The 18,056-nt window shown below is 40.8% G+C and overlaps 1 protein-coding gene across 1 annotated transcript; it reads right to left on the bottom strand.

Annotated features, from left to right (window-relative positions):
• Positions 1-261: 261 nt before the first annotated feature.
• NRBF2 (nuclear receptor binding factor 2) lies at positions 262-13,476 on the bottom strand. Its single transcript, XM_068140116.1, has 4 exons — positions 13,296-13,476; positions 3,869-3,953; positions 2,908-2,948; positions 262-1,790 (listed from the first exon to the last, which is right to left on the bottom strand). The coding sequence occupies exons 1-4, from the start codon at positions 13,347-13,349 to the stop codon at positions 1,074-1,076; spliced, it is 897 nt and encodes a 298-aa protein (XP_067996217.1). The 5' UTR covers positions 13,350-13,476; the 3' UTR covers positions 262-1,073.
• Between the last annotated feature and the right edge of the window lie 4,580 nt (positions 13,477-18,056).

The raw sequence follows: 18,056 nt of genomic DNA, 5'->3' as shown, positions 1-18,056 counted from the left end.
GGAAAGCCTGGGCTCAGGTCACACTCCAGTGCAGAAGTAAGGCTGGAGGGTGCTCTGGGGCAGGACACAGGCAGACCCACGCTGAAAGGAACCGAGAGTGAAGCGGCCTGCGGTGCCCTCAAATCTCTGAATTCACCCCAGCTTTCCTGTGTCTGCTGGGTGATGAACACAGAAATTCAGCTGAGTGTCTGTATTGACACTGTTAGTGTAAATCTTGACTTTTTTCTTAGTACTCCGCAACATTTGTAGAGATTTAACACGTTTAGTGTCAAAACACCTTGGGTTTTATTTCCATATCCTTTTTGAATCAGGTTAAGCTGTAAACAATTTCTTTTTCAATCAAATACTGCCAGCTAGAAGTACTTCCATTCATGCATCACTGAAAACAAAAAGGGTATTTTTAAGTATAGGTTTTTCTTTTTTAAAGAATGTCACTTTATACAGAAACCAAAGCTAGATTCGATGCACCCTGATTAGTTATGTAAACAGATAACCCCAAACAAACCCTCATCAACAGAACTAGTAAGTTGGTTCCTTCATAGAATGGAAATTAAAATCTCCCCTGACTCGAGGTTAACGTGGTCAGGGGTATAGTGTGGCACATAAATCCATCTAGGAGGTGTATAAATTGCACTGTCTCTGAATTAACAAAGTTATGCATAATGAAATGCACAGTTTAAATTCATGCTAGATAGCATTTTTCAATAAGAAGTGGCAGCCAAGTGGCAACCGTAAGTTAGGTTCTGCACCATCATTTATGGCATTATGGATAACTCTTACATATCACATACTTTAAAACCCTGAAGGATTGCATTACTTGAAACATTCTCCAGGCAGTCATTTGGTTTGAAACAGTGGGAGAAAGACTAAAGAGCTTGCCAACTTATACCCATTATGGTACCTTTTCATGAAGTAGATCAGATATGATGTGTTTCACAGTAACCAAGTTGCTTTAATGCCTTTTCTCCAACAGTAAGATTGTGTTAGGTGTTTCTGCCCTCAGATCACCAGTGTCCTGGTGGCTTTCCCTTTTCTTAAGTTTGGGTAACTACATGGAGCACTTTTCCTGGGTTTTAGCTATTCATCAGTCCTTTCAGCATATCTTCAGAGAGTTCCAGCAGAGGGAGTTCAGGTGAAGGGATGTCCAGAGGGGGAAGGTTGGGTATTGGAATGTCCTTCGCCTTCCCAGCAGTTGTTGCAAACTTCTGCCAAGTTGCAGCTGAAGATATAGGTTCTGAAGGTTGCTGCAGACCCCACAACTCTGACTTCTCAACAAAGTCGGCATCTACATCCAGCTCCTTGTCTACTGGAGATTTTTGGAGTCTAGCGCTCTCTGCTTTTAACTGCTTATTCTCCCTCCTTAATCTCTCATTTTCAGCTACAAGAAACTCTATGTGTCGTTTCAAATCTGCAATTTTGGTTGCCTGCTCTTCTATTATTGTTTTGTCATCTTTTGGAGCTTTACTCCCAAGACATGCTTCCACCGGCTCCTTTTTTTTCTGAAGCAGAAATAATAGTGTATCTGGGTCCCTGTCAAAGACACCCTGAATATCCTGTGGGTGTTTCTCCATGGAAGGGCTGTATTTCTGAGTGACAGGAACCAATATATTTTGATCATCAGAATCTTCAGCAGATGGCTTATAAGAAGTCTGGAGATGTGCAGCTATTTCTTTGTCAGCATTCTGATGGGCTTTCAGCTTTTCCTCCCTCTTTGCCCTTTTCCACCTCTCCTGGATGAGCAATAACTGTTTCATGTGACTATCCCTTTGTAATTCCAGTGATAGCTGAGCCTGAGTAAGAACATTAAACAGTACAGTTGGTGATCCATAATCCCACCTGAATATTCATGCACAGAAAGTTACATGCACGTCAATATTTACATAAGCAGCATCACAGCATGCTGGGGGGAAGGAACTTTTCTTACTCAGATACTAAATCAAACAAGAAGCACTCTCTACTTCTACAATGCAACAGCTTGAGATATGGAACCCAAACTTATCATAACTACTGGTATTGTGAAGGAGTGAGTTAACATTTCATATTTTCATTTGTTTGTTTTTAACACTGACCAGGCTACAATAGCTCTGTGTGGAGGCTCTAGGAATTTAATTGACCTGTGACCAACACCAAAAAGGAAGAGATTCACTTGGCATACACAGCCACACTTCAGCTAACTAACACAAACTATTTGTATGCCTCTGTGATAATATGTTAGTAACACCCAACACTAAGCATAAAACTGTTCCAAGGCCAGACATGGTCCTAAATGATTCAGCCATATTTAATGAAGGGGGTGGCATGGTGCTTAATAATTCACAGGAACCACCTGGGTAAGAGGCTATCATTTTTCTACTAGAAAGACTCTTTGGAGGAAAGACAGATGCCCATCTCCAACCTCCACAGGTTATTTCCTTTGATAATTATTGGCTAAACTCAAAAGCCTGCTGCTTTAAAAATGTTGAGCAGACTATACTACCACATTCATGGATAGATTTGTGCAGTGAATAAGGAAAGCCATAGGGCTGTTATTCTGGAGACCTTCCAGTCAGGATGAATAGACCCAAAATTACAGAGTGTAGCTGAGATGCTCAGCTTTGTTTCTCAGCAAAACAGCCTAAGCGCCTCACAGCAAAATTTAAATATGAAACTAGTTTTATCACCTTGCAGACTGGAAACCCCTGTTGGATAATCCCTGGATGGGTTAGTAATTCTCTTGTTCCTGCTCCTCTTACACTTGGAAAAAATTTCAAAGAAGACTAGTATCAGTGCACTTCTAAAACTCAGGGTGCAGCTGCCATAGGTTCAGAAAACTATGCAGAGGGGTATGATGAGGCAGGGCACAATATGACACATAGGCACATAATAAAGGTATGGCTGATTCTGGCATCTGCTGCTCTTTGTCCTCACCTGCTCTGACTGGGTCAGCTTCATAGCATCTGTAAGGTAAGCTGCAGAAGAGAAAATTGATAAACACTTAGGACAGGTTACAGAGCCTGAACATTTCCATAAAACCTAAGAGAATACATTTCATGTTCTGAATCCTCACAGGAAAGCAGCAGTCCAGAAGCAAAGTGTTTAGCAAGCTACGGTGTCTGGAAACACCTCTCACTTTGTGGGGTTTTCTAGTATTTATGACTATAAAGTGAGAATGCCTGGTATTTAGGTTATGATGTTCAGAGAAGCCACTTATTTTGTCCCCACACAAGCCCTGTCATTGAAAGGTCCTACTTGTTGAACCACTTAAAACCTCTTTCTTCTTCTGCCACACAGTTGCTACACTGTCAGACAGCAACACAAATAATTAAGCACGACTAGTGAGATGGACAGGTAAAAGCACAGTCTCACTTAGGAGAGGCTGTCAATTGCAGCATCAAGGCCTGCAATGCAATCTGCTGTTGTGCTGGAGTTCTGGGTGAGCTGAGTTCATCATGTTCTAGCTGTCTTGATTCAGGCACTAGGAAAGGGAAGTAAGTAAACTTTTATAACTAGACATTTGTCTAAGTATTTCCTTTATCAACAAAGCAAGCAGGTGACTTCAGCTATGACAGCAGTGAAGAAAATACTGAAACTGGCTTACAGCAGGTCCCTAATTGCAGTTTGTGCATGACATGAGGTGTTGGCTTCATCTTGAGTGAAAAACTGACTTCACAGTGATGACCACCCCAATCAAAGCAATTTTGGAAATGTCTGACATGAGCTACTGATTCTAGAAAACAACTTTCCAAAAAGGGTGCTTGATCTGGACTGAAACAAATTGTCACATTTTTAAGAATAAAAATGTTGCAAGTAACTAGATATTCTATTTACATGAAGCATACAAATCTATAAATTGGTTTTAAGTCCTGGGATGTGAGAGATACCTACTCACCAGCAGCTTTTCTGTGACAAGAAATTGCTTCTTCATATTTCCCTGCTGCCAGCAAACGGTCTGCTTTTCTGCTTTGCTGGTGAGCCTGAAAATAAAATGAGCATAACATCAGTGAGGGTTAACCAGCAAATAGTTATACTTGCCTTAAAAGTATCAGTACATCCAAGAAACCTGTAATGACTCCAATTCTCAGGCTTTTAAGCTCAGGTCTCCCAATCCTTTCCAGGCTTTATAATTTGACTTCTTCTTTAATAGCACTATTAATCTGTATTGTACAGATACAGATTACAGATTGTATCTGTATTAATCTGTATTGTACAGGTAAGAACTGAAGTTTGGTAACTCAGCAAAGATGGTGTGTACACAACAAAATCCTTTTGAAGTCTCCTTTATAGGCAGGCATTTATTGTAGTTGTGCAAGAAGACCAGGAGGCCATAAGAAGTTATGAGAAGCTGTAAGTATTTAGGACCAATTTACCCAGCAGAATACAAGATATCCAAATTATGTTACAGCTTACAGCTGGTTTGACATTTTCTGCTGGGCCGTGGCCAAGAGGCAGTGGCAAAAGTTCTTTGTTGTTTGGGCTTGTTTGTTTGCATCTTATGCCCATTAATGGAAGCAGCACAGGCATAGTTACAGATATCAAAGTCACATTGTTGCTACACAACAACTAAGTCTATACTAGTATTTGTAATCTGGTAATGTAAACCACTAAGGCAGCCCAAAGGTGTTGCTGAAATCAAACAATTGATGCAAGTATTTGCATACGCTCAGTGAGAAACAGCATTGCACAACCAGCACTGCAACTTCCATGGAAGCAAGGGGCTTTTTGTCATTACTAAAATACATGAATTTTATGTTCCCTCCTCCAAGACCAGCTGTGTAATGGGAAAGGCTACAACCGCTGACTGGAAAGACTGCCAGCAACACACACTGTTGATGACTGCTTTACTGAGTTTGATGTAATCATCAGGTATTAAGCACTGACTCTGAAACAACACAAGGCACTTAAGAATCTGAAGAAGGTGTTTGCCTGTTTGTTGGTTACTGTTTCTCAAGCAAGCCTTTACCAAATCCATACTGATTTGAACCTGTAGGGGAAACAGAGCTGAAAGCCTGAAATCTGCTTTTGTAATTCTGTCTTTAACCCATACCAATTCTTTCTTCCCTCCCTTCACCCACTGAAGGCATAAACTTGTCAAACTTCAGACGATTGGTGAATATAAGTAACTGAGTTGCTTTAGCATGTTCCAGGATGAACATAAAAATGAGCATGTTTGTCCATATCCTGAGATATGAACGGCTTATTCCCTACAGGCCTTTTGACACTTTTCTCCTGCAGCCTTGGTAAAAGCACCAAAGGTCAGATAATCCAAACAGGATGGTAACATGATTCTATCAAGACTAATGTCATGCTTACATTAATATCTGTTTACAAAGTAATTTCCAAAATGCAGGTCCATTTCTTTGCCCTCCAAACTGACCTATCACCTCCTGTGTTACAGTAAGTTCAGTTTTTCACCACCATTTTAACAGTTCTGACACCACAGAAGACAATGACTTCTACAAAAACATTCTTTTGGACAACAGCTCTTCTTAAGCAATCCCTAGCAGTTACATCACTGCTTTTAGATGTTTGGCTTTTCTAAATCTAATTTCATATACTAACATGGAGTGTTCTTAAAAAAACCCTCACAGCTTCTTGATTCTCCACAACAAGTAATTTGGTTGTATTCTTCTTCCTCATCTTCTTTCAATCCTCAGATAACTGTCATCATTCCCTGCTTCTTCTGCTCTGAGGTTAAATAATCTCAGAAGAGGAAGTGTTTTTCTATTTTATGGCCTATTTCTATGACCCCCTACAAACCACATATGCCAGAAAGATAAACTTATTTCCCACAGGAATGAACAAACAGTATCAGGTCATACAGAACCATCTCCTCGGTTATTCATGGTAGCTCATCCAGTTACAGATTAGCTATGTCATGGACATAAAAACACCTGAGCTAGCTCCTTGCAAAACAAATTTTCAATAATTAGCACAGACACAGCTGCTTCTGCAATCTGCATGGGCAGGTCTGAAAAGACAGGCCAGGATGAAAAAGGATAGCTAGAAACAGAAGAGCTAAGGAAGCAATTCAACAAGCCAGGGGCCTGCTTCTATTTATTAGTTTCTATATATAAGAATTTGAGTCTGATTGTTTTCAAAAGTTATTTTCATCTGTTTTAAACTACTGGAGCACAATCTTACTGAAATCACTTAGGTTGTTATATTGCACAATTAAATTATTTCCATTCTCAGTTAACTGCCAGTGAAGCAGAAATTGGGATAGACTGTGAATAAAGTTAAGAAATTATTCTAGAGATGCTAGCAAAAAGAAAAGCTAGGATCCTGTGATTATGAAGTCAAAATGTCTTTCTTGCTGTTAAATCAAAATATAGGGAGATTAGGCTATCTTACTCTGATGCAGAGCAACAGACTTCTCTAGTGGAAACAACAGGAACCACAGCAGAGAAAAATCCATTTCAGCGCAGCCTTGTGTGAGAAAGGTTGGTGTTTTGCAGTCATAGGGGAGGAATTCCTCATTTTGTTTGTTTTCCTGGCTGCTTGACAAGGAGATACTTGATCATTTATTCCACCCTGTGTTTGTTCCAATTAGCTGACTGTGGAAGGACCAAGGAATTTCTCTCATTTTCATGGTAGATTTTTTATCACCAGCAGTGCGAAGAAATGAGTGGTGCTGTTTCCTAGCAGCAAGTGATGAAACTGCAACAGAAATACTTGGATGCTTAATAGCCATGTCTCACAGATAAGCTTCCACATCTTGTCTAGTCTGCTGGTTTATTCTTAGGGCTCAGTTACGCTTAGCCACACAGTGTCCAACCATTGTTAGCAAATCTATTTTGAACTCAAGAGTAGCCTGTATCCCATTATAAAACTGGCAGTGTAAGAATTAGTCCTGTATCATAAAGTGAAAAAAAGTCTCTCTCCCTAGTCTGATGTCACACTAGAAGAAGGTATTTAGACCAACAATTCTGGAGCTTCTACGCTGGTTCCCAACAGATTCAAGCCGGACTGCTTTAACTTTGGTCCTACTGCTGTGATGATTACAGAAATAGCTGCTGCATGGCTGCAGTAGGTTTATATGCACATTTTCTCTTTCCTCTTCCAGTTGTTGTTCCAGTTGCAATAAATGTAGGATGTGGTGTAAAAATAATTATGATTTATTAACTGCCTATGGAACTGACCAGGGGAAGCAGGTCAACAACTACTTCCAGATGTCCCTCCCAATCCAGACAAGCAGGAATTCCCAGCAAGCAAATAGTCAGGTGCAACAACTTGACTCTCATAAGAGGAAGCAGGTGTGAGTGAAGGATGAACAAGCTAATAAAGCTTCCTCACCTTGCTCCAACACATTTGGTTCCTGGGGGATATGTGTATGCCTTTTTGAGTAACTTCAACTACTGGATGAGCTATGAAAGCAGGTAAGTGAGACAGCTCAGACTTTCCATTTGTAGCCAAGACATTACGGGATGAAATATGCATTTGTAAGTTTGTACTGATGTTCCAGAGAAATACTCCCATTTGATTTTCCACCCAACTAGCCTCAATCATTGCCTATCTAATCTCTGAGCAGCAAAATAGACAAATAATCAAGCAATCCTCTAAACCAGCAATGCAGGTCTCCTCTTTGCCTAAAGCTCTCTTTAACAGCCCCAAAAAATTAATGCTGAGCTTCTTTTTATCCAAATATAAACTAGACAAAGATGTGACTGACAGGCTATAAAAATGAAGCTGTAAGGCCTACTTGCCAGGTCTCCTACCACTCCTTCCAACTTAGAAACAACAATAAAAATGCTACTTTTCCTTCTGTAAATACTGTACTATTGCAACCTGAAGGATTATCACCCTATGTCACTAGGCTTAGGTTGAGGGAGGAAAAAAACCAAAACACCACAACAAAACGCTGTTCCTTTTCCCATATGATTCCAGATGATCCCTAGCTATTACATAAAGGACAGTAACAGAATTCTACATTTTTTAGAAAAGGTAGATGTGATATTACTCACTTTCAAATAGGTTGAATCTACTTCCCTCTCTCCTAATTTGCAACAATCCCATAGTTGAGATAAAGTCTTGTATATGTTTAGTTTTCCTTTCTTCCCATAACTGAAACAGCTCTTCACTGAAAGCCTTGCTCAAGACATTGAGCTTACAGCTTGCTTTATTCACAGTAAGGGCTTTCTAGCAAGTGATGTATTTTAATAAGATGATGAAGCACAGATTACAATGCCTTACTTCCTAATAAAGTTACAAATGAAGGCAGGAAAACACACCTACTAAAATGAAGGGGCCTGAGGAAATCTACCTGCAAAGAAATACTGTCTGGTGCAACAGCCTGTAATGTTTCAAGGGAAACAACTGATGGCTGCTATTATAATCTATTTTATGTTATGGACAGTGGGTACCAGTTATCTTTGCCAGAAAGGATCAATACCAATGCTCTGTTACTGATGAAAGTAAAGATGAAGGTTCTTTTTTGAGAGATGGGGAATCTATTTGGAGATTTCGTTCCTTAAGGATACAGTCTTGTTCTAAGAATGTATTTGGAGAAAGGAAGAGCCAGAAAGGGAACATGGTATTGCTAAGAGTGCTAAGTATCTTCAATGTGGATGATCTTTCAAGGTCTCTTCCAAACCCTAACATTCTGTGATTCTGTATGACTTTTACAGCAGCATGCCATAAAGTGTGGGATAAGGTGGTCGGTGCACCATTATTCCCTCCCCACCACAAACACTCTATCAGTGCTATAACTACAGAAGTCTCTTTCAAATCCATTCTTACCAAGAAATTGTGAACTCAGGAAGGTCTCTATACGTATTGAAAAATGGAATGGACAGAGAATACAAGAGGAAAACTTGGCCTGAGAGCCCCAAGAATAAACTACAGCCACCCCCCCTGATCCTCCCCCCGCTTTTTTTCTTAAAATGCAATGATTAAAAGTTGGAGGTGATTATACAGAAATAATTTATTTGCAGACAGTTATACTAAAAGCAAAAATAATGAAGAATTGTACTGCAACTTATGCTAAATAATAGGAATATATTTTCCACTAGGCCTAAAGAAATGGTAATGTATCAACAGAAGCAAAAAATATTCCTTGCATTCTATAGGAAAAGATGGAATTGACTGAAGGAGAAACAAATTAATGGCAGAACACACTGTGGCTGCTCAAGACCACTAGCCACATGTTAACTTAACTTTCTGTCTTTGAAAGCATGTACTTGGTGAGGTCACCAGAAAATGACTCAGCTGTAAATTACACTGTAAACAGCGTGACTATAGAGCAAAACAAGTATGTGAAAACTCATGAGAATGTATTCTCAATATAACAGACTCCTCACCCACTTTGTGTCAAACTGTAAAGATGTTGAAAGTTAACTCACTTCTAAGAAATAGTATTAGATTTAAACATATGGGCAGACAAGCAATGAGTTGTTTAGCCAACCAACATTAATTCACTGAATAGCTCTAATTGACTTCATGTGTGTTCCCAACCTATTCCAAAATTAGGATAAAATGGTTAGTCTTAGTTCTTTACCATGTGAATGCAATTAAGAGACCTGGAATAAAGCCAGCTTACACTGCTTAGGTTAGGTGGAGTCTTCAAAGGCTCCCTACAGGTATAGCTGCAGCTCTTCCTCTCATCACCTGTAACCTCATTAAGGTGCAGTAACTTTTAACCTACTGCATAGTCAAATCAACCTCATTCTCCCCCTTCTTATCCATTTAGTATGATAAAAGCACTAAGTGCTTCAACTTGCTTGTCAGAGACATTTTGTTTACAGTTCTAAGCTGCTTTGGTAGTGCTGTTCTTGTCCCCATACAGAGTGCTGCAGCTGATACTGCACAAGTCTTGCTAACTGGAGGTTATAAGCTAAATGAGAACAGTTTCACTGACCTGACAAATGAAATCAGGGCTCTTATATGTTGTCCAAAACCACATGACTCAAGCTGTTACAACAACAGAGCTACCCTTTAGTAGGGACAACTGAATCATCACAATGAATGGTCAAGTGAAAAAACAATTCCAGGAAAAATCATTTCAAACAACTGGAGCAGAAAGGCTTCAGCCATGACTTCAGTCTGTTCCCAACCCAGGCCTCTATGGCTTCGTTTGGGTCTTTAAACTGTTAGATGTGCTCACTTGGAGCAGAACTGCATGGCTTGATGGTATCACAGAAAGGCACTGCTGTTAGGTACCCAAACCACATAGATCGCCAGTAAAGAAACAATGCTTCTGTCCACCACCTGTAGCTGTGTTAACTGTGTTCTTGAATGGGAGCAGTAGCAAGTTGTTTCATGTGCAATTTGGCACAGTTTTGTGCTGTGCTTTAACAGTAGTTCCGTGAGGGAATACAACATCATTGAGCTTTTCGAAGGAGGCAATTACTGATCTGGATGTTTGGCTGACACATCCCCTCATCACCTCCAGTCACTATTCAGATAGACTGCTGCCTCTGTGGGTTCACACCTTACTGTTCCCGTAGCTGAAATGAATGACCTCATAAAGATCAAGCCATTACTAAGGAAAAACAAAGACAAGGCTTCCACCCTTGTGGTTAAAAACAGACATTGTGTTAGGCATGTCTATACAATGATACTTCCACTTTTATTACCTGCAAGCTTATTTTCTCTTGTTTGAGTCCATAATTGAGTGCCTCTGCACATTTATTTATTTATTTTAGATTGGAAAAATAGATTAGTTTTCAGGTTTATTTATATATCATTTTCAGTGGATGTTTCCATAGATTAATATACTCTTCCTGGTTTTCCAATCAAAATAACAGAGCTGTGTGCTGGCATTAAGTCTCAGACATTGACTCATGTGGTTTAAATCCTCTGGTCTCTGGCAAACTTTCACAGATACTATTTTATCTTCTTACTTTTTCCTATTGCAGATTTATTCTGCTTGTCATTTTGGCCTTGTGTGGATGTAGTATTCACCTTACTTTGAAACCATTTCTTAAAACAGACTATTAATTGGCTTGCACTGGTATGGTTGCTACCAAGGGCTTACAGCATTAAAATTAGAAGTTTCAACATATGAGAATCTTGCAATTTACACTGCGTTGTGTTATTCTCACTCCAGCCACTGGTCTGTGCTTTCTGGTTTTCATCAAAACAAGAGCTCTTCCAGATGGGTCCCTTACACTTTGAGAAACTTAAGAGACAAGATTTTGGATTGTATTTTATTATCAACCACAAAAAGTGCTGTTGTCTTGTAGGAAAAATACAAAGTAGAGGTGGTATGGTTTGTTAGCAAATAATCTATATGAAGATATTGATATATTACACTAGAATCTGCAGATTTGTGAAGTCCTGGGTGCTAGATTCTGTTCAATGAGCAAGTCTCTTCTTGAGGTTGATACTATTTGCCTCATTTTTACTGTGTTGCTTCTAATGGTCAAGAGAGTACTGTTGTGCTTCTTAATGGATACCTTTTACTTCTATACCTAAGGTTAAAGTTATTGCTGGATACGAGATCGGAATTCTTTGCCTAAAGCAGATGGTGGTAGGAATTGCCCCTATAATAGGCAGCATAGAAAAGCTTTCAACTGCATTTTGGTTTTTTTGTTTTGCTTTGCTTTTTTTACAGAGCATCTTTTCCTGTGGGATTTATCTTCATGCTTTTGCAGTAAAAGGTTTTTATCTGTTAAAGAATGTTGTTTCTCATTGAAGTCACTAGACCTGAAGGTCAATGATGAAACAAACCCCACTGCAGCTACAGATTTTCTTTTTTTTTTTTTTTTTTTAAAGCAGATCTGGAAAGCAAATTAGTATCTATTTAGTGCCATCTACAGAAGTAAATCAGTATATTAGGGAAAACAAAATATAAAACTGGAGACAGAGAAATATCATTAGTAGATTAAGTCGTTAATGAAGACCTATATGAATGAAGATAAAATATTTATCTTTCAGAAGGTAGAAAAATGATGTAATTTGAGTCAGCAGAATACAACAAAGTATGTCCACCTGTAATTAGGAAGGCTAAGCAAACAGTGCAATAACCAAAAGCCACCAATACAAGTGATTATGTGTAGTCGATGTGCTACGTGTTGACAGAAATGGAAGCATCAGGTACTTGCGAAACTACTGAGAATGTTTTTTTTTCTTTTGGTCAGCATGATACAGACACAACCAGAGTGGTTCTGCACTATTGGTTCAGATCTAAATAAGATTATCTTCCTGCTAGACTGTCAGCCCCAATTCCATGAGTGGTCTGCAACACCAACTTTACAAGCCCTTCTGAAACCAGAGAGAGCAATCTAGCAATACCTGACTGTCTCTGTATAGAGCAGGCAAAAGTTTGTCAGGGCTGACACCATGCTGGGACAAAGAAGCTTTGATTTAGAAACTCAAGTCTCCAATGTTTGCATGGCAATACCTAGACAATTTCTAGATCAAACTCATTCCTGGAAGCACCACAGCTGTATTTCTAGTGTGCCATTTCTGGGTAATAGCACTGTTGGACTAAAGCTAGTGTTCTAAGGGAATGTTCTGTCACTGCATCTGAGGCATAGTCAAGGTATGGCTTTGATAGAATTCACAAGGCAGCAGAGAATTAACTGTTCTTGACCCTAGATCTTGTCTATGTGACAGAAACCTACAAATTCAGGCTGCTTAAAATCTGACTAGCCTTTGAGAATATGCATTTTTCAGATATCTGTTCAGTTAAAGTTCCTTAGGAAATGTAGTTTAAGCAAATTACTAATTTAAGATTCTAAAGTATTTCACCTCGTGAAATTAAAAGCAGCATACAGTCAGTAGAGGGCCCCGCTAAGTCTCTACAACTCTTCAAACTCATAAATAAGGCCTCTGTCACCTAAACGTTTACTTCCAGAACTTCCCTTGTCCCTTATGTTTGCAACCTTGGCCAGACAGCCCCCTCCCCACAATGCAATCATGTTGCTGCGCGCACCCCTGAGCTGTCTCGTCTCCTCTCCTCTCCTCAAGTGCTGCCGGGCACGGAGCAGCCCTGCTCCGCCGTAAACCGCCCCAACCGGGGCCCGGCGTGACGCCCCGCACAGCAGCGCTGCGTAGCCTCGCTATCGCTTCCCCCGCCTCCCGGCCACCCCGTCCCACAACCCGCTTCAAGTCCGAGACAGAGGCTCGACCTCGCTCCCCTCCGGGAAGGCCAGGACGCGGTGCCGCCTCAGCAGGGCCTGTCACAAGCCCTGAACAGGTGCTAGGGGTGGGAAAGGGGGGGCAGCGAGGGCCCCATTTACTGCTCAGGTCGCGATTCTCCGTTCGGCTACCCGCTGGTATGCGTGGGCCACCCGCTCCCTGCCGCCTGAGGGCCGAGCGCGGCGGCAGGACGGGCTGATGAGACCCCCTCTGACCCACCGCGGCCGCGCGCTCACCAGGTTGAGGGGCCCCTCCATCACTTCCATGGACGGCGGGGGCTGCGGGCACATGGGCGCGGAGGCGGCCCGCTCCCGGTGCCGCCGGCCCCCACCGCCCGGCTCGGCTGCCAGCGCCGCTCCTACCGCGTCCCCGCCCCTGAGGCTTGTAAACACTGCACCCGCTTCCGCCCGGTCCGCACCGGGCACCGTCTCGCGACACACTGTGGGTCGCGCGAGACTCGGGCGCCAGTGTCGCCCGGGTAACAGGCGCCGCTCGCGGCCCCGCGCCGCCCTTGCGTTGCGCTCCCTGCCCACGGCCGCTTTCGCGCCGCCCTGCTCTTCCAGTGGCTGCCCTGGCTGCGGAGCCGGTCTGGGGGGCTGACGGTTCCTTGCTCTCTGTGCGTAGCAGAAGAAACAGCCGCTGCTCTCCATGGCTCTTTGTTGCAGTACGTGAAAACAGGTGACAAACCCTGCAGTTATCACCATTCATTATTCCGAAGAAACGTTGTTGAGAAAGACCAGCCAAGCAAGGTACTGAACAGCAAGTAAATTGACCAGCTAACTTAATGAGTGTCATGATCATCCTTATCCACACAACTTTGTGTTTTATGAAGACTACAGACAAGACATAAATTGATTGTGTATAAATTTATTAGATAGAATTATGGATGGCGTGAGGTCATAGGAGCATGGCAGTAATGGTTTGAAAGGGGAAAGAAAAAAGGAAGGCAAGGAAAGCATAGAAAAATAAGATCCAAGAGGAGACACCTAGAAGAAAGTCTCAGATTCCCTTTGCAGCCTTTGTAGACATGATCCTCAGTCTGAGTGGTGCCTGTGGGTCTCTGAGGGAGCCTACATGAGCAGGTAATGCTGTAGCTCTCAGCTGTCCCTGTGCTTTGGGGAATAGGCCTGCAACACAGAAGTGCTGGTAATATTCCTTCCAACATGTGATTAGACAAGAGAGTCTCTTAAGGCAAGGAGCTTCCAAAAGATGCTTTACTAGTTCCTGTTTAAGTTACAAGATTTTATCTATCAGTTGGTTTAATTATATATCACCAAGTCAGGTCCTGTGTATAGAGTGGTTTCAATCTAGAACCCACTGATTGAGTAGTAGATAGGTGAAGTTGTCCCATACAAGTCATCAAAGGGATAAGTCAGCCAGGGTGAAGAAGAAAGGCTGATTGGTACTTCACTGGCATTACTTACATTCAGGCTTAGGAAATGATAAAATTAATTTGTTTTGTGGTACCAAAACACTGTATTTTCTTTCCTCTTAGCTCATGGACACACTTATAAAGAGGTAACATATATCTGTCATCTATAGGAGTATTGCTCCCACTTGGTCATTGTTCCTCTTTATAATGTCAAGCCCGTCACTAACCCTTAGCCCTGTGCTCCCTGGCCTTTTCCCTGGCCTCTCTCTTGATGCAGTACTGCAGTAAGAAAAAAATGGTGGCAAAGGTCTTAATATCTGAGCACAAAACTTGGTTGTTCAATTGTTAGTGAAGTTATACTGATGTCATGTAATTCTCTTGCATCTGTATGTGAGATCTTACACACTTAGCTAGTTGATTATCGTCACCCATACTGCATTAATCCAGAGGCAAATTTTGACAATCTTGCTAAATATTATGTAGGATGAGATTTTAGATACACTGGCAGTTAAATTGCATACCATTAAGCTGTTACTTCTAGCCACTTTACTAACTCTTCATCTTCGGTGACTGAACTACAGATTTACTTATTTATTATTTAAACGACATTGCTGATCTGATTGTGTGTAATTTTTAATTTTGCATAAAATATTTGACCCATGACAGGGAGCTGCATAGCTGATTTTACTATGTGCTTCCCACTCCCCCATAAATCATACCAATGTTTCTAAAATTGATCATTAAGTCAAACAGTTTCTTAGAAATAAACCAAAGTAGTTCTGAGAAATGTTTTCCATGACTCGTGCCTCTGGCTCAGAGAAGACCCTTTAATTTATTAGGTTTTAAGACTCAGTAGGTCTTCCTTTCAAGACACGTTATCTTTAGTGGAAAAAGGAGTAGGATTCTCTGCCAATTTACCACTTGTGGAATGGGAGGTAGAACGAGGAATATCGTATCAGCAGAATAAAGGTTTTGGGAGCTGTGTCGCTGAGTCAAACCAGTGTTTGTATAACCAGCAGTGGTCATTGCAGTTCCTTCAGAAAGGCTGCCTCTTCTCATGAACAGACTGTTAGCAGATGCTCACATGGGGCATTTTTCTTAAGTGTTAACGTTTTGTTTTCTAAATCTAGATCTGATCAAACTCCAAGGGCAAATAAAACAAAAACTGAGAGTATTCTTTTTTAAAATCTCATGCTTTAAAACCTGCTTGTGATAACAGGATTTTCCTCAGTGTTGCCCTTTCCAAAGCGGTATTCAATTTGGTTTCTAGTGTGTTGTTTGGGTGTTTTGTTGTTGTTGGGTTTTTTGGTGTTTTGTTTGATTGGTTGGTTGGGTTTGGTTTTGTAGTTTGTTTGGTTTTTTGCTGTTGTTTGGGTTTGTTTGGTTGGGTTTTTGTTTTGTGGGGGTTTTTTTGTGTGTGTGGTGGTGGTGTTTTTCTGACATGTAGCACATTTTGGCTTTGGGAAAATGAAAATATTGTTGTGCCCTGGTCCTTCAAACTGTGGAAATTGAATATAAGCTGTAACATTATCTGTGTAAAATTAGTTGCAATGGGCTAGTTCAAAATCTAAAGTTGTGTGGAAGCTTTCCTTTACTCAGGGAATAGTCTTGGGACGCTGTAGATTTTTGCCCAAAAGTCCAAACTCCTGGATTTCATCCCAGATAGTGTGCTGATCTCCATTGCACCAGGCTGAAAATGGCTACCATTTTCTACTGGTGTCTACAGAGTCATTCTGAGAGACTGAAAGTTGCCCTCCAGAGAAAAGACAACCATAATAAATAGTCTACTATGTTATCTGTACATTCATCAATGAAAACAAGTTGATTATTTCTGTTCATTATCAGCCTTTCTGTGTTTTGCATGTTTTGCTCCTCCCTAGGCACGGCATGAGAATAGCATGTTGACTATATAAGTATAAATTAAATGTTTGTCTAAAAGAAGAACTATTAAAATGCAGTTCGGGCAGGATGTGCCTGTCAGCAGGAAGCTTCCTAAAATACCCTGTGTTTTAAGAGAGGAATTTTAGAGTAGGAGGGAAGTGTAGAATTGCTATTTACCTGTCTGATGCTGCTTTTGACACACATGATGAGCCAGCTTCATTTGACTGTCACCTCCTTAGGAGGCAGAATTCCTCAGCCCACACTTTGCTCAGCATTGACTACTTCTTTATTTACTCTCTGTGCCTTTGCATTTTATCTGGACTGTGCGTTTTCAGTGAAGCTCCAGTAAAGACAGGCTTCTTAGTCATGGCATTGTAGGAGAGGCCACAGAGCCTCCCACACAGTGCCTTCCTCAAAGAGAGATGGGGATGTCTGTTTCTTTGAAGAAGCACTTTTGAAACAAAAGGGATTCCCCTATGCCTCTGACAATTTATTTCCCACCACACATGTACAGAGCTGTCAGATTGATGGGCCTCCTTCCATTTGTCAGATTTTTTAGAATAACTGGATTTCAGGGTCTCCCCCTAGATGTGCTGTGTCCCTTTGGGTTGCCTCTGGGGAATGTTTGAGATGAACTGTGGGCAAGGCAGTGGTTGAAGGAGGGCTTTGACAACTGGGGCTGAAAGAACCTCATTCAGAGAGCTGGGAGTTTCAGGACAGTGAAATCCTGGAGAAGGTGTAAACTAAATTAAAACCTTTTCCTGTCACCTTACCCCCTTCCTTTGTATCTGTTCAGATGTCAGCTTCTGTGACCACCATATGTGTGGTCAGCAATCAGAAGCAAAAACGAGGCAAGTGAGTCATTAAAATGGGCAGAAACTTAGAATAAGAGTGTCTTGGGTTTTTTTTTTTTTCCTCTTTTTTCTTTTCCTAAAGGAGCTTCAGCAGAACACAGAGCATAGAAATATGCAGCAACAGTTTGGCATTCTCCTTAGCTACCAGAACAACTGATAGAATTAGAAACCATTCAGATCTGCAGGGAAGAAATAACTGTTGAGTGAAAAAACAAGAACACAACCATGTCTGAATAAATTTCCAGTCATCTGCACATAGACCACATATTGAGAAAGATAAGGAAAACTAAATTTTCATAATCCTGATTACATGCAGAAGATTGACCCAGATGCATGATTTTAGCTGTATTTATTATATTTAAACACAATTTATGCCTTCACATGTGTTTACTGAAAAGAGGAACCACAACCATTTAATTTAATGTGCTTTTTTAATATTGCCATTCAAAAAAGGAACTATTGGATTCCTGCATGCTAAGAAGTAATGTGTATGACTCTGGTGCTCTAGAATTAATTAGGTCTCTTATTTTAGTTTAAGAATCAAGAAGATATTTTCTCATTGCTTGCAGAATAAAATAGCTAAATCCTCTGCTTAGATCTGAAAGTAGTTTTGCCCACAGCAATCAAACTAATATTTTCTTTATAGCTCATTCTCTCTGTAAGCTTTCTGCTGATTTCATTAGGCTTTAGATCAGGTTCCAAGTAACTAATTATATTTATAGTGTGATTTCTTTGCTCAGTACAACTAATTTAGGTAAAGGAGTTGGTGGGAATGGTGAAAGGCTAAGTAGTATTCCTTTGCATTACTTTGTCCAGGTGCCAGATACCAGGAAAACTCTGTGTGTCTTTGTAAGCATAAACTCTCAGTATTAATCTGAGCAGAAACTTTC

This window comes from Melanerpes formicivorus, unplaced genomic scaffold (genome assembly GCF_026170545.1).
Source record: "Melanerpes formicivorus ecotype bairdi unplaced genomic scaffold, bMelFor1.0.p_v2 SCAF_6, whole genome shotgun sequence".
Classification (NCBI taxonomy): Eukaryota; Metazoa; Chordata; class Aves; order Piciformes; family Picidae; genus Melanerpes; species Melanerpes formicivorus.
This window is presented reverse-complemented; position numbering and strand designations above follow the sequence as displayed.